The sequence below is a fragment of the Astatotilapia calliptera genome, chromosome 13 (assembly GCF_964374335.1).
Source record: "Astatotilapia calliptera chromosome 13, fAstCal68.1, whole genome shotgun sequence".
Lineage (NCBI taxonomy): Eukaryota > Metazoa > Chordata > Actinopteri > Cichliformes > Cichlidae > Astatotilapia > Astatotilapia calliptera.
This window is the reverse complement of record NC_137434.1, coordinates 263,296-291,030: the sequence shown is the minus strand read 5'-3', so window position 1 is coordinate 291,030 and position 27,735 is coordinate 263,296. Positions and strand designations below refer to the sequence as shown.

The 27,735-nt window shown below is 45.2% G+C and overlaps 1 protein-coding gene and 1 pseudogene across 9 annotated transcripts in view; one reads left to right on the top strand and one right to left on the bottom strand.

Annotated features, from left to right (window-relative positions):
• Positions 1-211: 211 nt before the first annotated feature.
• On the bottom strand, positions 212-12,109 carry LOC145419799 (uncharacterized; annotated as a pseudogene). Its single transcript, XR_013901139.1, has 3 exons — positions 11,428-12,109; positions 9,806-11,386; positions 212-6,405 (listed from the first exon to the last, which is right to left on the bottom strand). The product of XR_013901139.1 is annotated as an uncharacterized LOC145419799 (transcript).
• Positions 12,110-13,406: 1,297 nt separating this feature from the next.
• Positions 13,407-27,735, top strand: part of ubr2 (ubiquitin protein ligase E3 component n-recognin 2) — a 55,764-nt gene continuing 41,435 nt past the window's right edge. For all 8 annotated transcript variants that reach the window (XM_026189260.2, XM_026189258.2, XM_080287665.1 and 5 more), the window contains exons 1-4: positions 13,407-13,565; positions 24,520-24,788; positions 24,864-24,942; positions 26,573-26,686. In XM_026189260.2, coding sequence (XP_026045045.1) covers positions 13,485-13,565; positions 24,520-24,788; positions 24,864-24,942; positions 26,573-26,686 — 543 coding nt within the window. In that variant the 5' untranslated portion in view covers positions 13,407-13,484. The remainder of the gene's footprint in view (positions 13,566-24,519; positions 24,789-24,863; positions 24,943-26,572; positions 26,687-27,735) is intronic.

Here is a 27,735-nt window from a genome sequence, read left to right as displayed (position 1 = left end):
GTAAACCACGTTTACAGTAAAGCTGTTATACTGTAATATATGTTTACAGTAAAGCTGTTATACTGTAATATATGTTTACAGTAAAGTGGTTGAACTGTAAAACATCACAACAGTAAAGATACTGTAGATCAGTAATTACAGTAACTTACTGGCAATAGTGTTGCCAGTAAGTTACTGTAAAAATACAATAAAATGTCTAACAGTGTAGGTTAGCCTTCTTTTGTGAGCTTTTCAAGTGCACTTTAAGGTTTGTGGGATTTTTTCCCTTTAGAAATGTCCCTCATAATTTGTCTCTTTCCACTACAAGACACTTGCTTTATCCAAAACACAGTCATATTCAAAGTAATCCCAAATTGGACTCTGGCGCTTTCTCCCGACTTTTCCTGACATGATTCTGCGCGTGGATGGAGCAGCAACACAGACGACTCGACTAACGTACTGGCCACCTGCTGGCATAATGAGACAGCAAGAAAAAATCCGGAAACTAAACTTCATTTTCACCCTTGACTATTGTAGGACACGCACACATCAATGAAACTAAACACATTTTTGCTATAAATTCAGTTAATTTTAGTTAGTTTTGTGAACACTCATTATAGTTTTAGTTAGTTTTCCTTTTTTTTTATTTTATTTTTATTTTCGTTAACGAAAATGTTTTTTCACTTCTAGTTTTCGTTATTTCGTTAGTTTTCGTTAACGATAATAACCTTGCTCTGCACACTGGAATAAACATAATCAACATGAGCAACATTTTACTGCGTGTTATTTCACCATCTTATCGATTCCAATGCTCCATCCTTATTTGGTTTGCGACATTATGTTTATCTAGAACTCCACTCTGTCTCTAAATGTTTGAAGAATTTTTCATGTTTGGGGTCAAATTTTGAGAATTTGACCATAAGTAAAATTTATGGTGTCATCACCCCCTTCGGGGCTTACCTTTCCCAATGTTGATGATATTCCTCCCTATTCTTTGCAAGTACCCCCTTTTGGTGGCGAGAAACTGTTGGTGTGGTCAAGTGGGTGCTGTAAAAACAAAAGCTCAGGACAGAACAGTTATCAGTCATGTACTTCATACAAAATTAGCATATATTTGATTTCATATTGATCCTCTGAGTGTAATGGTACATTTTAATTTTAATTTATCGAAGCTAAACACAATAATTTTTCTTTATTTGGTCTTGTTCTTGTGCAGCACCACCTCTCAGCACATGCCCCTGTCGGTTCTATCCTACTTTTAAATTGCTGACTATTTCAAGAAAGCACCTAAAAAACGGAGACCAGTGTTTGTTATTACATATCTCCATTTTGAATGTGACAAGCCTACCATTTCCCTGTTATTCCGAGCGAGCCCTTCCGAGATGTATCCAGTCTGCAGTCAGAGATCTTATTCTGAGTATTCACAGCAGCCAAGATCTTATCCGTGCTGACTCAATGAGCCCATTTTGAGAAACTCATGCCTCTCCCATTGTTCCAATCCCAGTGGGCAGCCTTGTGGGGGTTTGAACAGCCGGTTCCGCTTTCTTAATTCTTCGATAAGTCAGGGCCAAGCCAGCTCCGATCATCCAGAACCCTGTTACCATGGTTCCGAATAGGTAGATATCTTCAGTACTCAGGCTCACCCAACCCAAACTTCTTGTTGAGAAAGGGGTGTCAATTGCATTTAGGGACCAGTTGATCCAATCCATAATTCCTCTTTTAGGTTTTAGAGAACAGACTGTGAGAGAATGTTCCAAGGAAAAGTAATACAAAAAACATGAGACAAGACAAGGACATAAGAGGCTAAGCAGGGAAGCTAAGGGAGAGGAGGAGGAGGAGAAAAGTGCGACCGCCTTCGTCAAGAGCAAAAGCAGAAAGAAAAAAAAAAGAGGGGTCTGTTAAGAGGGGTCTGAGGAAGAGGTTAGCATAAGCCTGCAAAGGTTTTTATCTGGCTCCAAGACCATTATCAGTCCTTCCTTTCTTCTTGCCTCTTTTTTGGCCATTTTGCAAGCTTATCCCATGGCTATTAGCTAAATGTTTCTATACAAGCTAACACTTCACCGTGTTGGAATTCGGCAGGGAAAAAAAAGAAACTGAGTTCGGCCTGATTTTATGTTATAAAGATGTCCTGTACGTGCGCAAAATACAAGTGCAATGAGTCACTTCTAATAATCTGAGTCCGTTTAGATCTTTTTTTTTTTTTTTTTTGCCTGTCCCGTTTGGCTCTTTTGCCATCAGAATTGTTGTCTAAAGGCAAAGAAAGATGCCCAACGGATTTACTTTACCAAATTGACCATCCCAGCCTTGCCGTAATGGTCTATTTGATTCACCTTTTATTGTTCATTTTATTTTCATTTACTGAATACGGGACAGACTTGACTGGGGGAAAGAAGGGGAGAAAGAAAGAGGGAAAGAGAAACAGCTGAGAAGAGGGACGGGGGAGAAGGGCAAAAGACAAAAACCAACAGAATGAGCAGAAAAAAAAAAGAAGAAAAAAAATGCATATATCAATCACCTGGGTCACCTGCTGAGAAAGTTTAGATCATTTAAAACGTTAGGTACTCATCAGAAATTCACGAGCTTACAGAGAAGTGTCCACACAGGTCGCCATCTTGGCTCCTCCAGCAACTGATATAAGATGCCATAAGCTGAACACAGCTTCAACCGTCTGTTTGTTGAAAAATAGTAACGGACTGCATTTTCTTGTTAGTAACTTTAACGGCGTTGTAACAATAGGAATAGTAATTAGTTAGATTACTCGTTACTGAAAAAAGTAACGCCGTTTGTAACGCCGTTAATTGTAATGCAGTTATTCCCATCACTGATTATTAGAGAGGCACTGGGTTTTTACATTTGTATTGATCCGTATTTGATCTGTTGATTGTCATCACAATAATCGGCCTGTCTGGATCCATTTTCATTCACTTGTGATGAAAATGGACCAAAACAGAATAACTGACACACCACACTAACGATACTATGAGGTGACGTTATAATACACTAAAACAATCATAAAATGTTGTATTATTACTGTTAACCATTCCTCGCCGTCAGTCCCTTGACCGTGGTCGGGAGACGCGAGGGGAGATGCTTCCTCCAGGGCCGAAGTTTGTCCTCCTTCGGGGTTAACTCCCTTCACTTTTGTGGAGTAGTGAGGCAGACAGAAATCAGCCGAGGCACCGGAGAGTACTGAAGAGATGAGGCTTTAATAACAGTACTGCACACTTCGAAAACACACTGCATAGCCTGTAGCCCGTTAGAATGCTGCTCCCGGCCGCCCTCTCTACCCATGACACACTCTCTCCATTTTTATTTTTAGATAAAAGTGTTAGCCATTACCGCATATAAGGTGAGGTATAGTATCAACGAGTGCACTTCAGTGACAAAGAGGTTGGCTCAACTAAGGTGTACATACATGTGCAAAATAAAGCATTTCAAGTGCTGTTAAGTAGAAAAGAAATTACACAACTGTAACTATTACATGGCGACCGGGAATAACTAACTTATCCTAGCATCTAGGAAGGCACAAATACAAATGGTTAAGTGCATGTAGATAACCCCGTAGGTCCTTCAGATACTTTACTCACTTTTGTTTTTAAATGTAAACACTGGAACAATGAAAAATATAGCTCTTTTAAACCATTGTAGCTAACAGTGTAGGAGGCTGAAACGATTTAAACTTGAACTGAATCTTCAGTCCTACTTGGAACTGTCCATGGTAGGTAAACCAAGCTAAGTGATCCACACTCCATACCGATCTGGAGCTCTGCGCCGACGAGTTGGTCGCTGAAACTGCTGGCCCGGGTGGTCTGGCTCACCCACCACACCCCCACCATTCTCATGGTCTACATGGGAAGGGGACAATGGGACAACCACAACCATAGCGGGATCAGCTGCAACTGAGACAGAAGGCTGAGAGGAGCTGGGGCCATTGCCAGTTGCAGTAGAGAACAGACTGTCCAGACCCAGATCAGGTCTGCTTGGTCATCCTCTAAAGCTGGTGGTGGGACCTCTGTAGGGGACCACTGATGAGCTTGATCAAGGACCCAGGTATTGTCCAGTGGCTCGCGGCAGCGATAATGCTTTAGCTGGTCATGGTGGACAACTTTCACTTTAGACCTTGGGTTCTTCTGGATCCGATAAACTAGGTCATCCAATTGCCCCAGGACAAAGAATGGTCCTTCATACGATGGGAGGAACTTTCTGACGTGACGTGTTCCTTTGATGAGATACCACACAGGATCTCCAGTCTTATACTGTGTGTGGCAACAGTTCTTGTCGTATTGCCTTTTTGCACGCTTGACTGACTCACCCAGGGCTTCCCTGGCAATGAGGTGGGCCAGCTCCAGCCGCTCACGCATTTGCTGCACATACTCTGGAGCTGAGGGTTGGTTGTCTGGATCAGGAGGTAGACCTGCGACAAGGTCCACTGGCTCACTCAGTTCGCGGCCAAACATCATGAAGTTCGGGGTGAAACCTGTAGCACTGTGTTTGGTCACCCTGTAGGCCATAACAGCGTACGGGATCATCAGGTCCCAGTCCCAATGGCAACGCTCTGCTGTGGAGGCCAGGATCTTCTGGAGAGTGGCATTGAAACGTTCAACCTGGCCATCTGACTGGGGTCGGAATGGCGTTGTATGAGTCTTATCTATGCCAAACAAACTGCACACCCCCTGGTACACATTAGATTCAAAATTGCGTCCCTGGTCACTGTGCAGTGCTTGAGGTATCCCGTAGCGGCACACCCACTCAGATGCAACGACCTCGGCAACGGTTGCAGCCCGTTCATCTGGGATAGGAAAGGCTTCGGTCCACTTTGTAAAGTAGTCACAAGCACATATCGGCTTCTGCGCTCCGTCTCATTCAGTGGTCCCATAATGTCCAGCGCAACGCGCTCCATTGGGGCTCCTACCCGGACAGTTCCCATCGGAGCTTGCGGTGACATGTCTGTTCTAGTGTGCATTGTCTGTTCTGAGATGTCTGTGTTGGTAGGAGTGTTTTGACATAAAATGTCTGACTTTGTAAGAGCAGTTTGGTCTAAAGTCTTTGTTTCTGGTGTAGTGGTGTTATGACTTACCCCCACTAGACACACCGCTGTAGTAGCCGGTTGTCCCTCCACCCTCACCGGACTCAGCAACAGGGAGCTGGTGTCAGAGTCCAACTCGCATTGGACTGCCTGATGACTGGTCCCCCCGAGATGCTTGGGGGGGGGTCCTGCACTCTGCATGGACAGGACTGGCGACAGGGTCTTCTGGAGAGGCTATCAGCATTGGTGTGCACTCGACCTGGACGGTGGATGATCTCAAAGTTGTACTCAGCAAGCTTCTCGAGCCATCGAGCTAATTGTCCCTCTGGCTCTTTCATTTTTGTTAGCCACCGTAGACTGCTGTGGTCTGTGCGCACTTTGAAAGGCCATCCAAGGAGGTACTGGCGAAAATGGGACGTGAAATCCACGACGGCTAGTAGTTCACATCGTGTGGTGCAGTAGTTTTGTTCAGTTCTTGATAGCTTACGACTGTCATATGCCAGCACACGTTCCACGCCCTGTTGCATCTGTGACAGCACCGCGCCGATGCCAGTGTCGCTGGCATCAGTGTCTAGTGTCATTTCTCCCTGGTCAAGTGGATAGCCAAGAACAGGGGCAGAGGTGAGTCAACACTTCAGCTTGTCAAAAGCTGCTTGGTGCTCAGCATGCCACTGAAAATGTGCATTCTTCTTGGTCAGGTTGTGCAGGGGTTCGGCTATAGAGGCAAAATCTTTCACGAACCGGCGATAATATGAGGCCAGGCCGATGAAGCGTCTGACCTCCTGGATGGACGTAGGTGTGGGCCACATCTGAACTTTTTGAACTTTGCTGGGGTCGGTAGCCACACCATGCTCGGATACCACATGGCCAAGATAAGCAACTTCGCGGCGAAAGAGGCAGCATTTGGCAGGTTTCAGTTTCAAGTTAGCTTGTTGAAGTCTATAGAATACCTGGCCAAGCCGTTGCAGCATCCCCGACACATCCTTAGCCAGCACGATGATGTCGTCCAAGTAGACCAGGCAGGTCTCCCACTGCATGCCAGCCAGGACGCGGTCCATCAGCCACTGGAACGTTGCCGGGGCATTGCATAGTCCAAATGGCATGACGTTCCACTCAAAGAGGCCTGTCCTAGTGCAGAAAGCGGCGGCCCTGCGTGCTCTAGGTGTCAGCTCAACCTGCCAGTAGCCTGATGCGAGGTCTAATGTGCTGAACCATCTGGCAGTTGAGAGTGTCCAGCGTGTCCTGGATGCGGGGCAGCCGGTAGGCGTCTGTTATAGTGTGGTCGTTGAGAGCCCTGTAGTCAATGCAGAGACGGTATGTCCCATCTTTCTTACGCACCATAACGATGGGCAAGGCCCAGCTGCTGCAGCTGCGTTGGGCAAAACCGCTCTGTAGAATGTCTTTGTTTCAAGATGGCGCCGAGTATGGCAGCCTCGTCGCGAGCTCCCCCAAGCAACGGCTTTCTTCTGTGTTTAATTTTACTTTTCCTTTATTTTTTCACGAGCAGCACTTGTCTCCTTGTGTACGACCGACAAACCTTACTGGACATAAAAGACGGTCTTTCTTATAACTTTCCGGAGTTCAAGTTTTGCAACACGGACGCTCCGTTTGCAGACCCCCCATTCATCTCACCTGAGACGCCTTTGTTCTCTGGCCCTGGAGGCCGCAAACGCCGACGCAGAGGGAGAAGATCTGGCGTTCTGGTTCGACTGAGACGGCGCACTTACAGACCACCGTTACCCAGTTTATTACTGGCTAATATGCAGTCTCTGGAGAACAAGCTGTGCGAGCTTCGGGCACGGATCTCATTCCAGCGAGAGATGCGGGACTGCTGCGTGATCTGCCTCACAGAAACCTGGCTATCGGACAAAGTACCGGACTCCGCAATACAACTGCCGGGGTTCTCTGTGCACCGCGCGGACAGGTCACAGGATCTTACTGGGAAAAGCAGAGGCGGTGGTGTGTGTTTCATGATCAACAACAGCTGGTGTGATTATGCGAACGTGCACCCGGTCAAATCCTTCTGCTCACCGGACCTGGAGTACCTGATGATTAAGTGCCGGCCATTCTGGCTACCGAGGGAATTTACAGCAGTGATTATTACGGCTGTTTACATTCCCCCACAAGCCGACACTGACCGTGCACTCAGGGAACTGTACAGCGCGATCAGCAGCGAGGAAACCGCACACCCAGAGGCAGCGTTTATCACAGCCGGAGACTTTAATAAGGGAAACCTGAAGAAAGTCTCACCAAAACTCCATCAACACATCCTTTTCAACACACGTGGAAACCGGCTACTCGACCACTGTTACACCTCCTTCCGGGATGCGTACAAAGCCCTCCCCCGCGCCCCATTCGGCCAATCAGATCACTGCTCCATCCTGCTCCTGCCCGCCTACAGGCAGAAGCTGAAACAGGAAGCTCCAACCCGGAGGGCGGTGCACTGTTGGACGGACCAATCGGAGTCTGCGCTGCGGGACTGTTTTGATCACGCGGACTGGGAAATGTTTCACGTGGCCGCCAGAGACATTGATGAATACACAGACTCAGTCTGCGGATTTATCAGGAAATGCGTGGAAGATGTCGTCCCATCCAGAACAGTCAAATCCTTCCCAAATCAAAAACCCTGGATTAACGGAGATGTTCGCGCGGCACGGAACACCGCCTTTGCCTCCGCGAACACATCGGACTACAAACACGCACATTACCAACTCCGGAAGACGATCAAAGCAGCCAAACGTGAGTACAGGGACAGGGTGGAGCAACAGTTTGACAACCCTCGGAGTATGTGGCAGGGACTAAACACGATCACAGACTTTAGAGGGAAAACCAGCACACCGCAGACCACGGCCTCTCTGTGTGAGGATCTAAACGTATTCTACGCTAGATTCGACACAGCGAACACCATGAGACCGGACAGTGTGCGCACCGCGGATGACGTCAGTGCGCACACTGTGTCTGAGGAGGATGCGCGGAAGTGCTTCAGGAAGGTGAACGCACGCAAAGCTACAGGTCCGGACGGGATTCCCGGCCGCGTCCTCAGGTCATGCGCGGCTCAGCTGGCTGGAGTGTTCACGCACATCTTCAACCTTTCCCTCTCTCTGTCTGTAGTCCCAGCCTGCTTCAAAATGGCCACCATCGTCCCTGTACCCTCCACCATCTCCTCATTGAACGACTGGCGACCTGTAGCCCTGACCCCCATCGTAAGCAAATGCTTCGAGAAGCTGGTCAGGGACTTCATCCGCTCTGCACTACCCGACTCACTGGACCCTCTACAGTTTGCATACCGCCACAACAGGTCCACTGATGATGCCATAGCCCTGACACTACACACTGCCCTGTCACACCTGGAGAAGAGAGACACGTATGTGAGGATGCTGTTTGTAGATTACAGCTCAGCATTCAATACCATCGTTCCCTCGAAGCTGGACAGGAAACTGCAGGATCTAGGACTGAGCAGCTCCCTCTGCAGCTGGATCCTTAGCTTCCTGTCTGACAGACGCCAGGTGGTCAGACTGGGCAGCATCACCTCATCCCCCATCACACTGAACACTGGTGCTCCACAGGGGTGTGTACTGAGCCCTCTCCTGTACTCACTCTACACCTACGACTGCACAGCCACTAACAGCTCCAACATCATTGTGAAGTTTGCGGACGACACTACAGTGGTGGGTCTTATCACCAACGGTGATGAGACGGCTTACAGGGAGGAGGTCAGCGCCCTGACCCACTGGTGTCAAGACAACCATCTCACCCTCAACGTCGCAAAGACAAAGGAGTTGATAGTGGACTTCCGGAGGTGCAGAGAAGTACACACCCCCATCACCATCAACGGCGCTGCTGTGGAGAGAGTTAGCAGCTTCCGGTTCCTTGGTGTACATCTGGCTGAGGATCTTACGTGGTCAGTACACACAAACAAAACAGTGAAGAAGGCGCAGCAGCGCCTCTTCTTTCTCAGACTGAAAAGATTCGGCATGAGCCCCCGCATCCTCAGGACCTTCTATCACTGTGCCATTGAGAGCATCCTCACTGGATGCATCACCACCTGGTATGGCAACAGCACCGCCTACAACTGCAAAGCTCTCCAGCGAGTAGTGCGGTGCTCTGAACGGATAATTGGAGGTGAGCTCCCTCCCTCCAAGACATCTACAGGAAGCGCTGCCTGAGGAAAGCGGGGAGGATCATCAAGGACTCCAGTCACCCCAGCCATAAACTGTTCAGACTGCTTCCATCAGGAAGGAGGTTCTGCAGCATCTGGTCCCGTACCAGCAGACTGAGAGACAGCTTCTTCCACCAGGCCATCAGACTGCTGAACACGTCATAGACACCTCAGCTTCACTACTGGAACTTCAACATTATGCACTCCACACTGTATATAAATGCCACTTGTTTTGCACATATTCAACTCTGTATATTTTATATATTTTATTATTATTATTTTTTTTTTTTTTACTATTTAATTTGTAAAAATGTGTATACACAGACACACACACACACACACACGTAGGAAAATATTTAGTATACACATCCAGAAATGCACACACTATTATATATTGTACATATATTTATTAGTTTCAGGTTGGCCATTCTTGTATTTTGCTCGTTTGTGTTGTTGTGTTTGCACATCTCTGTTGCTTGTGGGGCTCGCACACAAGAATTTCACTCGCATGTGCTGTGCCAGTGTGCCTGCACATGTGATGTGACAATAAAAGTGATTTGATTTGATTTGATAGATCTGCTGATTAGCATTTTGCTGCTTTTCCCCTGCCATTCTTCGTGGATTTTGTTTGACTGGGGCACCAGGACGGGTTATGATGTCATGCTGCACAAGGCTGGTTCGGCCCAGGTCAGCAGGCCCTGTAGAAAACACATGTCCATAAGTGCAAAGCAAGCGTTTCAGTTGGAGCTGTTCATAGTCATTGAGGTCTGTGGAGCTCTGGGCATAGAGCTCCTGCAGGTGCAGAGGAACCACAGGAGGGCTGGTCAGAGAGTCTGCAGCTGGGGAGACCATGGAGGGTTCCACAGTCTCAGCTGGCTGGAGGAGCCCGGCAATGGATCCCGCCTTAATTGTTACTGCTTTATTGCCAAGGTTAAAAAGGCGAAGTGGGACAGCTTTAGAAGGCTGTGCGTTGACTAGGACTCTGGCGATAAGTACTTTGTGCTTCTCAACAAAACCTTTGGTGGGACTAAGCATCATGTCACCTCGAGCTGCTGCACCAGGATGCACATTGCCTTTCACCATATACTCTTGCCCCGGTTCCACCACCACAGTACTAGCTATTCTCACTGCGTGTGACTTTGTACTGGCTTCGGTTTGGTAGTCGAGCACCTCTTCACCGAACAGAATGATGCGGCGTTTGCCGAAATCAAGACGTGCTTCAGCTTGAGTGAGGAAGGGATGCCCAAGCAGCACCTCATTTCCTGCTATATCTGCCACCAGGAAATCAACATCCACCTGTCGATTGTTGATATTGACAGGTATCTGGGCTTCACCTAGCACCGGCACGTCCCCAGGTCCCACACCAAGCAAGGTCTCAACAACTGAGGGCTGTAGTGGTGGTCTCACGTCTGGGTGGATGGAGTTGTAGTAGGGCAGCAGCAGCACGCTCCTCCGGGCTCCACTGTCCAAAACAGCACATACCTCCACTTCGTAGAGGCGCATGGGGATACTCATTTCTTGGCTTTGGCACTTAAGGTGGAGCACAGTGGGTTTTGGGCTACTACTGTTCAATGTTAAGGCCTTGGTGGTTTTGTGAAGGGAAGGGCACTGCTTTTGGACATGGCCCCAACCTTGACAGTTATGGCAGCAAACCCCACTCCTTTTAAAATTTCTGTGATTGTTCGGTGTTGTCGAGGGTGTGTGTGGGACAAAACGATTCGGTGAGGGGCTAGCTGCAGGTGCATGCTCAGCAACAGTCTCATCTTTGTCTTTTTCTCTGACGACAGCAGCTCGGGGCCGGCGTTCAGCTGCGTTACGGGCTCCTTGCTGCATGGCACTGGTTACATAAGATGCAGCCCTTTTAGTGGTTTCGTGTCGGTGGGCTATTTTGTATGCACAGGCAAGTGTGGCTGGGTGCCTCTCTAGCAACTTCTGTACTATTTCTGCATCACCCAGCCCATTGGTGAAAACTTCAACAGCTATAGAGTCTTGTTCAATCTCTGCTCTATTACCATATGCAACAGCCACTTTCCCATAAATGTCATCTCTGAAAACATGCAGGGCCTCACCAGGTTTACGCACTCGCTGCCTCAGTTCTACAGCAACAGCAGCTGCATGGTCAGAAGAAGGGCCATATGCAGTTTCCAGTTCGTCCACCAGGCGGCGGTAATCCCATTTGGATGAGCGGGGATTTCTGTGGATAATGGCCCCTGCTGCTCCAACTAGGCAGAATTTAAGCTGAGTTGTCATTGGTTTTTCTGACCAATAGTTGGCTTCAGCGCAGCTCTTAAACCTGTGCAGAAATTCCTTCCACGGTGTGGTGCCGTCATATTGGCCCGGACGTAGGGTGGGGACTCTCTAGTGTCACCGTCCTCTTCACTGTCAGGTGGGGGCTGACGGGGCACACAGCGGGTCTTGCCTGGTTTCGAGCGGGGTTTATGCTGTGCAGTGGTTTCCCCATAGCTTATGGCTTCATTAAGGCTACTGGAAGGCATACATTGCATGGGTGTATTTAACATTGCGTTAAACTGAGCCGGTGTGCTGTGTACAAAACTGTCCATGTGAGCGGAGGAAAATGGGTTTGAGTCTGGATAGTGGATTTTCATTTGGGGAGTAGGAGCTGGATAATAGTTCATGCTGCTGCCCGTGTTTCCCTCACGGCCGTAGCTGCGGCATTCAGCTTCAACGAAGGGATTCGTGCGGGAAAACTGCGGCCGGGCAGGACCATCGGGCGGCGCGAATACACCCTCTCCATTAGCATGTGTGTTAGCACAACTTTCGGCACACAGGAATGGGTTCATATGTTCACATTTAGTCACAGCCCTGTCTCTGTTAGCTTCCCTAATGCTCGCGGCACCCTCGGAGACACTGGTCAGCGATATGAACGGGTTGGAGTAATTGGTCTCAAGTCCGTACTTTTCACAAGAATGGCGAGCAGCGGCCATCGCGAGTTAGCTTAGCTACGGGCTAATACACTTGTAATTACGGTCACTCGGCTTTATCGTTAGCCGCTTTAGCCTGTCGGTTTTTCTCAGTGCTCACCACTCCTTTGACAACGTGAGAGGGTCCCTTCGTGGTCGCCAGTGTTAACCATTCCTCGCCGTCAGTCCCCTGACCGTGGTCGGGAGACGCGAGGGGAGATGCTTCCTCCAGGGCCGAAGTTTGTCCTCCTTCGGGGTTAACTCCCTTCACTTTTGTGGAGTAGTGAGGCAGACAGAAATCAGCCGAGGCACCGGAGAGTACTGAAGAGATGAGGCTTTAATAACAGTACTGCACACTTCGAAAACACACTGCATAGCCTGTAGCCCGTTAGAACGCTGCTCCCGGTCGCCCTCTCTACCCATGACACACTCTCTCCATTTTTCTCTTTCGCTCCCCGCGTTTCCTTCACGCGCATGCTCACACACACATCACATACACTCCTTACTGCACCCAGTCACACACAAGACGGCAATTCCCGCAACATTACTATTGTTATTAATACATTTTGTTCTTATTAAACTGAACTCGTGCCCAGGAGCTAAACGTTTGTGTTCTTTTAATCTGCGAGTTAAAACCAGTGCAGGTGGTGGAAGACAGAAGGACTCTGGCCAAAATAACATCACTGATGGACAGAGTCTCCCACCCTATGCATGTAAATGTTGTTGAACTGCAGAGCTCCTTCAGTGACAGACTGCTGCATCCTAGATGCATGAAGGAGCGTTTCCGCAGGTCCTTCCTCCCTGCAGCTGTCAGACTGTACAATCAGAATTGCTCCCAACAAACATAGATGTTTACATCAATGCTGTAACTGCAATAATTTAATCAACCGATTCGCACTACAACCTGGTTTTCCTCTTACCTGTAGTTATTTTTATTTAATTTTATAACTGTACAGTACTCTGTTTATAGTAACCATTGTCCATGTGTAAATATGTAAGAAAAATTGTGTATGTTTCTGTTCTGTGTACTGTTTGTTTGTATATGTGTCTTTCTGGCTGCTGTTACAACCAAATTTCCCCTTGTGGGACAATTAAAGGATTATTCTATTCTATTCTACTCACATATGTATACATATACACTGTTTTTTATTTTATTCTATTTATTTGATTATTTATTTATTTTCCGCCTTCGTTGTATTGGTTTCTCTTCTTACTTTAGCACCTTTGTGGTTCAGCTACCCAATTTCGCTGTCCAAGAAACTGCACAATGACAATAAAAAGCTCTAAGTCTCTATTCTAAAAACAAACACCGGAAAAAACAACATTGGCCACGCCCCCCATTCTGGTCATTTCCAGTTCCAGGTTCTTCCTGCTCCAGCACCGAGCAGAGGGAGGAAAGATGGCGGCGACCGAGGCTGACAGAGATCCGTCCGCTTTATGCTCGGAGTTCCTGGATTTCTCCGCCAAAGACACCGCGTCGGTAAGTGGCTCCAGGAGCCTTGAGCCCCGCGGACGCTGCGCAGCGTGTCCCGGTGTGTGGCCGAGCTCCGGCCGCTGCTGTCCGCGCGGGTCAGCGATCCGTGGTTGTTTTCATGCTAATGCTAATGGTAACCCTAAAGCGCTACAACTGTGTGTTCACGCCTGTTAGTAACGCTGATTAAGCTGTTAACCCTTTAATGAGACGGTCCTGAGCGCCTGTTTAACGTCAGAATCACCTGGTTGCAGAAGGTCACCTGACCTGAGTACACACAGGTGAACTTGCCTGTGCAATTGTGAGAGAACAGCTGGAGCAGGTGAGCATCTCGGGTGTGTTTGACAGCTGATGGATAGATACATGAGGTTCAGGTAACGGGGTGGAACAGGTCCTGAGAACGCTTAGACCGCTGCACAGGTACGTCTCACATTTAAGTATGTTTCTTTTTCCTACCTACAGCAGGTTGTTTACCTGACTGATCACCTGATTGATCAGGCCTTACAAAGTGTACCCTGACAAATTCTCCTGATGGAGGATCGTTACCTTTACCGCTGATTCTGAGACTCACCTTTATTTTGTCCTGCTGGCTGAACATAGTTGTGCCGCTCTATAAGAACACTACACCTGTGTGTACCTGCTGACCTCATCAACCCAGCAGGTAGTGTAATCACCAGGTGGGCTAAAACTTTGCAGAGGCTGGAGCGGAAATACAAATTTTAATCTAATGAAACACTCAGAAGATCATCAGGTTCTCTGATCGATCAGGCTGCTCACACAGCTCTCAGGACACGGACAGTTTCCAGTCTGACGCAGCAAAGTGTTTGAAATGTGCGCACCTACACACACACACACACACACACACACACACACACACACACACACAGCCTCACTGCTGCTCTGTCAGCAGCAGCTGTGTTACAGTCAGTCTGAGTTTAACTCTTCATGTTGCTCTAATATTTCAGTCTTAGGCTCTGTTCACACTGCAGGCGAAGGTGCATCAAATACAGCTTTTTTGACCCTATGTGACCCATCTATCCGATCATGGTGTGACAGTGTGAACGGCACAAATCCAATATTTTCAAATCCGATCTGGGTCACTTTCGTATGTGGTACTGAATCCGATACATATCTGATGTTTTAGAAAGCGACTGCTATTTGAATGGTCATGTTGCATTAAATCCGTCTTTTAGAATAGAATAGAATAGAATAGAATTCAACTTTATTGTCATTGCACATGCACAGGTACAGGGCAACGAAATACTTGTGTCAAGCCAGCCTCCAATTCGAGACTTGCAGTCAAGCCAGCCTCCAGTTTGTTTTACGTTCCCTGTGTATTCAAAGTATTACGGGAATGGATGTGGAAACCGGATTTCAAAATAAAAGCCAACTTCGAGTGAATTAACAGATATGTTAAGAACATAATAACATATAATTTAGGCTTTTTTTTTTTTTTTTTTTTTTTACAAACTCTAATGTTAGATCTATATGACACAGCCTTGTACCCTAATTGTGCCCTGTCACTATCAAGGCCATCTTATTTTGGATTTCAAAGTAAAAGCCCTGTGAATCTTCATTTTTGAACTACTCTTTCAATGACTTAATAATGCTCTTAAAAGCAAAAGTCGTATTTCCAAATACTATTTGAACTTTATATCAACGCTTTCCAACCACAGTCTTTTTCACAGTGATACCATATCAATATCAAGTCATTCTGATTTTGCTCTCAAAAATAAAAGCCTTTTCAAATTGTCCATAATTGACCTAACTTTCAGTGATTTCAAAATGCTCTAAAAATGAAAATTCCTGTTTCCACAGGGTAATTCCACTTTAGAGCAACCGTATACAACCTCACGATGTTACCATGTCAATTTCAAGTCAGTCTGATTTTGCCTTTCAAAATAAAAGCTTTTTCAATTTGCCCATATATGACTTACTCTTGGAGCGAATTCAAAATGCTCTAAGATGGAAAATTGCTGTTTCCACAGCATAATTCCACTTTAGATCAATAGTATCCAACCCCACAGTGATACCATATCAATATCAAATCAGTCTGATGTTGCCTTCCAAAATAAGACTTTTCAAATTGCCGATATACGACCTACTCTTTTAAAGAATTCAGAACGCTCTAAAAATGAAAATTGCTCTTTCCACAGGATAATTCCACTTTAGATCAACAGTATCCAACCCGACAGTAAAACCATGTAAATTTCATGTTGGTCTGATTTCGCCTTTCAAATTAATGGCCCGTCGAATTTGTCCATATGTGATATACTCTTTCAATTATTTCAGAATGTTTTAAAAATGAAAATTGCTGTTTCCACGGGATAATTTCACTCAAGATCAACAGTGCACACTATCACGGTGATATCAAGTCAATTTGCCTTTCAAAGTAATGGTCCATTGAAATTGTCCATGTATGACCCACTCTTTCACTGACTTCAGAATCCCATTAAAAGCAAAGTTGCTGTTTCCACAAGATCATTTCACTCTACATTGACAGTATACAACCCCACAGTTTTATCACGTCAGTATCGGAATTATAATTGTTCATTTGGTACTTTTAATAATTAAACGCGGATGCTGTTAACAGGAAAATTACTGTTTCCACTAAGTAATTGGAGTTCATGCAAACCATACACAACCTCTACAGTGGTAACATCTCAATCTCGTTTTGCATTTCAGAGTACAAGCCTTTTGACTTTGTTTATAGGAGCTTCTCTTTCCACAACTTCAGAATGGCATTAAATGGAAAGTTCCAGCTTCTATGAATTAATACCAGTTTGTGCCAACACATATCATTGTATATAATCTAACAGTGGAGTTGGTGACCATACTTTTCGGTGACATTAGAATGCTGTTAAATAGGAAAATCCCTGTTCCCATGCAATAATTTTTCCTCTAAATCAATAATATACTCCCTCAAAGTTGTACACTGTGAAAATCAAGTCTTTCTTGTTTTGGATTTAAAAATAATCGCCCTGGAAATGGTTTGCAAGTTGTTTTGTAATTTCTTTATATAGAATGACATCTTTCCACAGACTTGAAATATGAACGTACCATCAATTACAACTTACTGGCAATTTCAGCTTCCTTTTACATCTTCATGATTCGAATTCTGTCATAATCAATTGAGTCTGATTTTGCTTTTCAAAATGAAAACCCAATATGTGTTGAAACAGCAATTTTCATTTTTAAAACATTCTGAAATAATTGAAAGAGTATATCACATATGGACAAATTCGACGGGCCATTAATTTGAAAGGCGAAATCAGATCAACATGAAATTTACATGGTTTTACTGTCGGGTTGGATACTGTTGATCTGGAATGGAATTATGCTGTGGAAACAGCAATTTTCCATCTTAGAGCATTTTGAATTCGCTCCAAGAGTAAGTCATATATGGGCAAATTGAAAAAGCTTTTATTTTGAAAAGCAAAATCAGACTGACTTGAAATTGACATGGTAACATCGTGAGGTTGTATACGGTTGACCTAAAGTGGAATTACCCTGTGGAAACAGGAATTTTCCATTTTAGAGCATTTTGAAATCACTGAAAGTTAGGTAAATTATGGGCATTTTCAACAGGCCTTTATTTTGGAAGGCATAATCAGAATTACTTGAAATTAATATGGTAACATCGTGAGGTTGTATACGGTTGACCTAAAGTGAAATTATCCTGTGGAAACAGCAATTTTCATTTTTAGAGCATTTTGAAATCTTTAAAATAGTAGGTCGTATCTTGGCAATTTGAAAAGTCTTTTATTTTGGAAGGCAAAATCAGAATGACTTGATATTGATATGGTATCACTGTGGGGTTGTATACTGTTGATCTAACATGGATTCATCCTGTGGAAATAGCAATTCTGTTTAAGACCATTTTGAAATCGTTAAAAAAGTAGGTCGTATATGCTCAATTTGAAAGGGCTTTTATTTTTGAGAGCATAATCAGAATGACTTGATATTGATATGGTATCACTGTGGGGCTGTATACTGTTGATCTAAGGTGGAATTACCCTGTGGAAACAGGAATTTTCCTTTTTAGAGCATTTTGAAATCACTGAAAGTTAGGTCAATTATGGACAATATGAAAAGGGTTTTATTTTTGAGAGCAAAATCAGAATGACTTGATATTGATATGGTATCACTGTGAAAAAGACTGTGGTTGGAAAGTGTTGATATAAAGTTCAAATAGTATTTGGAAATACGATTTTTGCTTTTAAGAGCATTATTAAGTCATTGAAAGAGTAGTTCAAAAATGAAGATTCACAGGGCTTTTACTTTGAAATCCAAAATAAGATGGCCTTGATAGTGACAGGGCACAATTAGGGTACAAGGCTGTGTCATATAGATCTAACATTAGAGTTTGTGTAAAAAAAAAAAAAAAAAAAAAAAAAGCCTAAATTATATGTTATGTTCTTAACATATCTGTTAATTCACTCGAAGTTGGCTTTTATTTTGAAATCCGGTTTCCACATCCATTCCCGTAATACTTTGAATACACAGGGAACGTAAAACAAACTGGAGGCTGGCTTGACTGCGAGTCTCGAATTGGAGGCTGGCTTGACACCAGTACCACAATGCAGTTTGCATCCATCCAGAAGTGCTTTAGTGATATAGATATATTACAATATATATTAGCAATAGTATAGATATGTAGGTATATTACAGAAATGGGTCTATTATGGTATGTTATAATGTACACGGTATGAAGTATGTTGTGAATATTCGTACTGTAATGTACAGGCTGTAGTGAGTACAAGCTATGTACAGGCTATGAACAGGATATAACTATGAAAAACTATACAGAATATGAAATAAATAACTTTACAGAAATCTGAGATATACAGCTATACAGAAGTGGGAACTATGCAAGTTGTAAACAGTTGTAGAATTAAAAATTATCGTATGTACAGAATGATTATTTACACAGAGCTATACAGTAGTGCAGTTAAGATAAGTGAGGGTGTGGATAGTTTCTACAGAGGCTATATAAAGTGCTAGTGGTTGTGAGTGGTGGTTCAGTCCATGTTATTATTGTGTGTTTGAGGGTACAGTTGTCCATTGTGGGTGTGTGTGTGTATGTTCAGTCCAGTTCAGGAGTCTGACAGCTGTGGGGAAGAAGCTGTTCCGGTACCTGGTGGTCTTAGTCCGGAGGCTCCTGTAGCGCCTCCCAGAGGGCAGGAGGGTGAAGAGTCCATGTGATGGGTGACTGGGGTCTTTGATGATTTTCCCAGCCCTTTTCAGACACCGCTTCCTATAGATGTCTTTTATGGCAGGAAGTTGTGCTCCGGCGATGCGCTGGGCAGTTTTCACGACCCTCTGCAACGCCTTCCGGTCCGAGGCAGAGCAGTTCCCGTACCAGACTGTTATACAGTTGGTCAGGATGCTCTCGATGGTGCAACGATAGAAGTTCACCAGGATGTCTGAGGACAGGTGGTTCTTCCTCAGAGTCCTCAAGAAGAAGAGGCGCTGGTGAGCCTTCTTGACCAGCTTGGAGCAGTTGGTCGTCCAGGTGAGATCCTCGGAGATGTGGACTCCCAGGAACTTGAAGCTGCTCACACGCTCCACAGCCGTCCCCTTAATGTGGATGGGTGGATGTGGGTCAGCATTCCTCCTGTAGTCTACGATGAGCTCCTTGGTCTTCTCGGTGTTAAGCAGCAGGTTGTTTCTGTCGCACCACTCAGCCAGACGATCCACCTCCTCCCTGTAGGCGGCCTCATCGTTGTCACTGAGGAGGCCAATCACCGTGGTGTCATCTGCAAACTTAATGATGGTGTTGGAACCATCAGCAGGTCTGCAGTCGTGGGTGAAGAGGGAGTAGAGGAAAGGGCTCATCACACAGCCTTGTGGTACACCGGTGTTCATCGTGATGGTAGATGAGCAGCGGTTATCCAGCCGGACATGTTGGGGGCGGTTGGTCAGGAAGTCCAGTAACCATTTGCAGATGAGGGAACTGATGCCCAGGTCTGTCAGTTTCCTGATGAGTTGTGAGGGGTGGATTGTATTGAACGCTGAACTGAAGTCTATAAACAGCATTCTGGCGTAGGTGTTGTTGTTGTCCAGGTGTGAGAGGACAGAGTGCAGTGCGATGGAGACTGCATCCTCTGTGCTCCTGTTCTGGCGGTATGTGAATTGGTGGGGGTCCAGGGTGGGGGGGAGACAGGATTTGAAGTGTGCTAGGACCAGCTGCTCTAAGCACTTAGTGATGATGGGGGTGAGTGCTACTGGGCGGTAGTCATTGAGGCAAGATGGGTTGGAGTTTTTGGGTATCGGGACGATGGAGGTGGATTTGAGCAGGCCGGTACCACAGCGTGGGCCAAGGACAGGTTGAATATGTCTGTCAGCACTCCTGCAAGCTCCCCAGAACACGCTCTGAGAACACGCCCGGGGATGCCATCAGGGCCTGCAGCCTTGTGGACATTGATCCTGCTCAGCACCGCTCCTACATCGGTGGGGGAGAGAGTCAGAGGTTGGTGGTCTGGCGTCGTGTCTGCTGTGGTTGTGGGGTTCCCTCGCTCAAAACGAACATAAAAGTTGTTGAGCTCGTTGAGGAAGGAGACATCAGAGGATGCGGGGGAGGGTTTGGTGGTCCTGTAGTCTGTAATGGTCTGGAGTCCTTGCCACATGCGTCGGGGGTTGGAGTTGGAGAAGTGTTCTTCTACCTTTTTTTTGTAATGGTGTTTGGCTTTTTTTGATGCCCTTCTTTAGATTAGCCCTGGCTGTGCTGTAGGCGTGTGCATCTCCTGACCTAAAGGCGGTGTTGTGGGCCTTCAGGAGGAGACGAACATCCCAGTTCATCCAAGGCTTCTGGTTGGGGTACATGGTGATCCGTTTCTGGGTGGTGACACTATCTGTGGTTTCGGAGATGTAATCCAGTACAGATGTACTGGTCCAGGTCTGTGTGGGTGAACATATTCCAGTCTGTGTTTTTAAATCTGTCCTGGAGCACTGCGTCTGTCCCCTCTGGCCACACTTTAATTGTCCTCACCGCAGGTTTCACACGTTGGATGAGTGGTGAATACCTAGGTGTGAGGAACAGGGAGAGATGGTTACGTCGCTGACACAAGACAGACGCCAATTATCAGCGCCGGAGAAGACATCGTGAACGCTTCCTGGGCATCCAGTGAAACTGTTGGGAAGACAATGTTGGAGAAACGTGAACATTTTATTTGTACTGTATATTCTGCAGATTCTGACAGAAATCTGCAGCTATCCTTTGAAGCACCGCTCCTCTAAAACAGCAATAAGGATCATTATTAGGCCAAATGTAGATAACAAAATAACTTTATAACTTAAAGCAAAATTGGGAAACGTAAAGCCCGAAACAGTCAAACAACACTGGTTGCTCTGGGTCTAAACAGAGCGCGTTGTGTGTGACGTCTTCTGTTGCGCATGCGGGCCACTTTGAGGATTCACACTAGATCGGAATTGAGCATTAAGACCTGCAGTGTGAACGTAGCCTTAGTTTCTGAAGTCAGCTGTTTTGCTGTCACTACACTTGAATCCAGGTTTGATTGGTTCAATGCTGAGAGCCCCGCCCCTTTCATATGAACACATAAAGCACTTTGAGTAGAAAAGCACTATGTAAGAACCAGTCCATTTACAATTTACCAAACTAGTCACAATCGTTGACGGCTAATTCAATAGTCGACGCGTCGTTTGAATCTTTGTAAAATCCTGAAAGACGCAGGCATAAGTAGGTTTTAAGAGTGTAATAACGAACTGAAACAGAAGATGGCAGCAATGAATCTACGAGAATGCCAGCTGCCGTTAAACCCGAAGAAGAAGAAGGAACCTCCGGTCCAAATTCAGGGGCCACATCCTTCGGAGGCCGCATTTGTAGGCTGATTACGTTACAGCGACGTGACGAAGACTGTCCAAATTCAAAGACTGCTGCAAATGCATCCTCCTTTTCCCCAGGATCCCAGGATTCATAGCGCGGCTCAGACAATTCAAGTTTCCAACAATGGCGGCCGCTGCTTAGCTTTAATAGTACACTTATTATTCTTTCTGGGTCACAAAATAAACTTTTAACTCCTGGCACATCATTTTCAGATCACCACAGTCTTTCGCTACTTAGTTAAACATGATATATAAGTCACTTAGATAACCTAAAAATGTTATTGTTTGACTTTTTTCAGTGTTTTGTTTGTGAGTAAATCGGTTTGCCTGAGATTAAAGTTATTAGATTAGATAAAATAAAACGTTATTAATCCATCGAGTGGGTTCCTCCTTTGTTTTCACACAGCTGAATAAATGTCAAACGGAAAACTGATTAAACAGTAGTGTGAGACGGCCGAGAGTTTACTCCAGTGTCCTGTTATATTTTAGATAGCAAGGAGCAGACGGCCGAGTTTATTAAACTCCACCGAGACAATCTGGAAATTTTATTAAAAGTTTAATAAACTATCATCTGCTCTTTATTGTTAGTTAGCACCTTAAACACTTCACGCTGTCAGCTAATGATAGTTATATAAGAGCAGATGCATGCTGGTTGTAATCAGCTGTACAATTTATGTCTAATGGATGCATGATCTGACCAGTCGACTATTAAAATAATCGTTTGTGGCAGCCCTAATGTCAGCGTTTACTGGTTGTTTGCTGGTTTGTAGCTCAGTGTTTACTGGTTGTTTGCTGGTTTGTAGCTCAGTGTTTACTGGTTGTTAGCTGGTTTGTAGCTCAGTGTTTACTGGTTGTTAGCTGGTTTGGAGCTCAGTGTTTACTGGTTGTTAGCTGGTTTGGAGCTCAGTGTTTACTGGTTGTTCGCTGGTTTGCAGCTCAGTGTTTACTGGTTGTTCGCTGGTTTGCAGCTCAGTGTTTACTGGTTGTTCGCTGGTTTGTACAGGCAGTGCAGAATTATTAGGCAAGTTGTATTTTTGAGGAATAATGTTATTATTGAACAACAACCATGTTCTCAATGAACCCAAAAAACTCATTAATATCAAAGCTGAATGTTTTTGGAAGTAGTTCTTAGTTTGTTTTTAGTTTTAGCTATTTTAGGGGGATATCTGTGTGTGCAGGTGACTATTACTGTGCATAATTATTAGGCAACTTAACAAAAAACAAATATATACCCATTTCAATTATTTATTTTTACCAGTGAAACCAATATAACATCTCCACATTCACAAATATACATTTCTGACATTCAAAAACAAAACAAAAACAAATCAGCCACCAATATAGCCACCTGTCTTTGCAAGGACACTCAAAAGCCTGCCATCCATGGATTCTGTCAGTGTTTTGATCTGTTCACCATCAACATTGCGTGCAGCAGCAACCACAGCCTCCCAGACACTGTTCAGAGAGGTGTACTGTTTTCCCTCCTTGTAAATCTCACATTTGATGATGGACCACAGGTTCTCAATGGGGTTCAGATCAGGTGAACAAGGAGGCCATGTCATTAGTTTTTCTTCTTTTATACCCTTTCTTGCCAGCCACGCTGTGGAGTACTTGGACGCGTGTGATGGAGCATTGTCCTGCATGAAAATCATGTTTTTCTTGAAGGATGCAGACTTCTTCCTGTACCACTGCTTGAAGAAGGTGTCTTCCAGAAACTGGCAGTAGGACTGGGAGTTGAGCTTGACTCCATCCTCAACCCGAAAAGGCCCCACAAGCTCATCTTTGATGATACCAGCCCAAACCAGTACTCCACCTCCACCTTGCTGGCGTCTGAGTGGGACTGGAGCTCTCTGCCCTTTACCAATCCAGCCACGGGCCCATCCATCTGGCCCATCAAGACTCACTCTCATTTCATCAGTCCATAAAACCTTAGAAAAACCAGTCTTGAGATATTTCTTGGCCCAGTCTTGACGTTTCAGCTTGTGTGTCTTGTTCAGTGGTGGTCATCTTTCAGCCTTTCTTACCTTGGCCATGTCTCTGAGTATTACACACCTTGTGCTTTTGGGCACTCCAGTGATGTTGCAGCTCTGAAATATGGCCAAACTGGTGGCAAGTGGCATCTTGGCAGCTGCACGCTTGACTTTTCTCAGTTCATGGGCAGTTATTTTGCGCCTTGGTTTTTCCACACGCTTCTTGCGACCCTGTTGACTATTTTGAATGAAACGCTTGATTGTTCGATGATCACGCTTCAGAAGCTTTGCAATTTTGAGACTGCTGCATCCCTCTGCAAGATATCTCACTACTTTTGACTTTTCTGAGCCTGTCAAGTCCTTCTTTTGACCCATTTTGCCAAAGGAAAGGACGTTGCCTAATAATTATGCACACCTGATATAGGGTGTTGATGTCATTAGACCACACCCCTTCTCATTACAGAGATGCACATCACCTAATATGCTTAATTGGTAGTAGGCTTTCGAGCCTATACAGCTTGGAGTAGGACAACATGCATGGAGAGGATGAAGTGGACAAAATACTCATTTGCCTAATAATTCTGCACTCCCTGTATGTCAGTGTTTACTGGTTGTTAGATGGTTTGTATGTCAGCGTTTACTGGTCCTTAGCTGGTTTGTAGCTCAGTGTCTACTGGTTGTTTGCTGCTTTGTAGGTCTGTGTCGGCCTTTTGTCTGTATGCTGTCCCCTGGTAACCAGGTCAGTGTGTTATTCTGACTGAGTGGCTGTGACAGTCTGAGCTGATTATCAGTGACCTGCAGCTCCTATTTCCTGTCAGCGAGCAGAGCCACCGATCTCCATCTGTCACTCTGTTTTTGTTACTTGTATTACATTTAAGCAACACTTCAAAAACCTTCACCATTACTCACCTGTCAGTGCACGCCACAGTGCCACAATTTGAAATTGTTGCACACAGGTGTGAATTTGTACACACCTGTGTGCTGCAGGTGTCTGTTGTGAACAATGAGCTCGAGTTTATTAAAGAATAACTGAAGCTGATGTTTTTTCGTGCTTTGTTTGCCAGAGCACTCAGAGTTGTACTGTTTAACCACTGTTCATTAAAGCATGTGTGAGCCGTCACTGATCTCCACCTCTTCCTCCATCTCAGCGGTGGCTCGCAGCTGCCGACCTGCAGCAGGAAGTGTGCCGTCACCTGGCCATATACGTACCCAGAATCTTTTGCTTGGGGCTGAGCAGCAGTGACAGAGAGGAGCAGAGGGAGGAGCTCGCTTGTCAGCTCCTCCTCCTTGCACCACTGGAGTGGCTCCTTCTGGGGGAGGAGCCAGCAGGTGGCCTGGCGCTGCTGCAGGAGAACAACCAACCATCAGCGCTTTGCGGGCACGTGTTTAAGGTGGGAGAGCCCACCTACTCCTGCAGGTAGGAGACGCACGTCCACAGGTGACACATGCAACACAGGTGACTCATTTTAAGTGATGATCTGTGTGTGTGCAGGGAATGTGCGGCCGACCCGACATGTGTCCTCTGCATGAAGTGTTTCTTAGGCAGCGTTCATAAAGAGCATCGATACAGGGTAAGCGCGCGCGCGCGCACACACACACACACACACACACAGAGAGTTTGGTCATCATGGGTATATGGCGTCCTCTGTTATTCAGTGGACATCACAGTCTATGTGTTGGAAGACAGCGGTTAAGGTTTTTAAGAAGTTACTGATATTTACAAAGTTTTAAAAGGATAAAATAGTTAAAGAGGTTTAAAATAAAGGAGGAGGTCAGTTTAAGAGAACACGCCGAGCAATAATCCAGTAACTCAGGTGTTCTTGCTCAAGTGCTGCAGATGGAACAGAGAAGAGGAGGAAGACCATCTCGGACTTGATCATCATCAGCTGGATGTGTTTGACCTCAGATCTACAGAAAATAAACTGCTTAAATACGTGAAAGGGACACTTTAAAAGAAACAAACGTCAGATCTCAGATGTAAAACAAAATCCTTATCCTGGATAGCTGTACTGATATTACTTGGGTAATGTGTTGGGAAAGAAAAGAAGCCACATCGTTTGATAGACAGAAAAATGACCAACCCTCCCGATATGCCCGATGGGGATTTTTCGTTTTTATGGGCCAATGTCTTTTTTTTTTTTTTTTTTGGTTCGTGTTTGTAACGGTATAAACAATGAAAGGGGGTGGATTGGCCAACTGGTCATGATCGACTCTGGGCTGGACTAATTACAGCCGAGGAGGTCGGCTGCACCCTCCCTCTGAAAGCAGTCTTATTACCGAATATTACTGAGGTGAAAAGGAAGCGATTTGTCCTGGACTTCAGCTAGAATGAAACAAAGACACAAAGCTGGACTTATTCCTCCCACTCCTGTTGCTACTTCAATCATGAAACTGATCAAATTGGCTTTGGTGTTGCAAGTCCCCTCTCTCTTGTTTGTTTATTGCCCATAAAGCATAAAGATTTTGACTCAGTCTGCACTCCAGATGGGTTAATTGTTAATCGCGTTAGTCGTGATGACTGTGCATTAACGCTGACAGCACTAAAAAAAATATAAAGTCGGGATGAAAGAGGTAAATTTGGGATGAAAGAGGTAAACCTAAGGATGTAACCAAAGCGGTGTGCCACTTGTGCAGACGTAAAGTGCGAGCAGAGTACTCAAACACGACTAACTTGTATGAGCATCTCCGTGTCCACCGTCCGGCTGAGTATGCGGCTATCACCAGCTTCTGCAGCTCCATCATTTGGGCATACTCTGAGGAGGGGGCATTTGCTCTCAGATGAAAGAGGGTGCTGTTAAAACAGCGGTATTAATTTTTATTTTCCTGTAATACCCGGTGGGCCGGTCTCTAGTCAAAATGCCTGGGCTGATTTTTTTTTTTTTTTTTTTTTTTTTTTGTCCCAGTCCAGCCCTGCCTTGCGAACGGCTGAATTCAAAGAAACCCCCAAAAATCTAAATGAAAAAATGATCCTAGGCTAGTCCATTTTGCTGAAATTTAATTGGAGCAACTAAAAATGATACTCAGTTATTTGTAGGTCTGATTCTGACTGTTTGGTTTAAGACAATCAGACCACCAGCACATCTGCTGGTGGTCTGATTGTAGCTCTGGCAGCTCTCATCCTGTTCGTCCCTAAACAAATGAGCAGAGAACTTTTCTGGGTTTTTTGTGTGTGTGTGTGTGTGTGTGTGCGCACGCGTGCAGATGACAACGTCCGGAGGAGGTGGTTTCTGTGACTGTGGAGACTCTGAAGCCTGGAAGACCGGCCCTTACTGCCAGAAACACACACCGGGAGATGGCAACCAGGACACCGAAGAGGTCAGACTGATGTCTCTCTGTGACTCTCTATTCAATTCAATTCAATTTTATTTATATAGTGCCAAATCACAACAACAGTCACCTCAAGGTGCTTTATATTGTAAGGTAGACCCTACAATAATACATTCAGAGAAAAACCCAACAATCATATGACCCCCTATGAGCAAGCACTTTGGCGACAGTGAGTCCAGCCTGGAAGTAATAAATGCATGAACTAGTTTTTCAGCATCACTCTGAGACAGGATATTTCTAACTTTAGAGATGTTGCGCAAATGGAAGAACGCAGTCTTACATATTTGTTTAATATGTGCGTTGAAGGACATGTCCTGGTCAAAAATGACTCCAAGGTTCCTCACAGTGTTACTGGAGGCCAAGGTAATGCCATCCAGAGTAAGAATCTGGTTAGATACCATATTTCTAAGATTTTCAGGGCCGAGTACAATAACCTCAGTTTGATCTGAATGAAGAAGCAGAAAGTTAGCGGCCATCCAGGTCTTTATGTCTTTAAGACATTCCTGCAGTTTAACTCATTGGTGTGTGTTATCTGGCTTCATGGACAGATAGAGCTGGGTGTCATCTGCATAGCAGTGTAAATGTATGCTATGTCTTCTAATGATGCTGCCTAAGGGAAGCATGTATAATGTAAACAGAATTGGTCCTAGCACTGAACCCTGTGGAACTCCATAATTAACCTCAGTGTGTGAAGAGGACTCTCCATTTACATGCACAAACTGGAGTCTATTAGATAGATATGATACAAACCACTGCAGCACAGTACCTGTAATACCTACAGCATGTTCTAATTGCTCTAATAGGATATTATGGTCGACAGTATCGAACGCTGCACTGAGGTCTAGCAGGACAAGCACAGAGATGAGTCCACTGTCAGAGGCCATAAGAAGATCATTTGTAACTAGGGCTGTGCGATATGACTAAAATCTCATATCCTGATATAAGACATCTATTGTCCGAAAACGATATAAATCACAAAAATGTAACATTTTCTGTAAATTCTGTGAATCTCGGGCAGCTCGTCTTGCGTGAAGTGT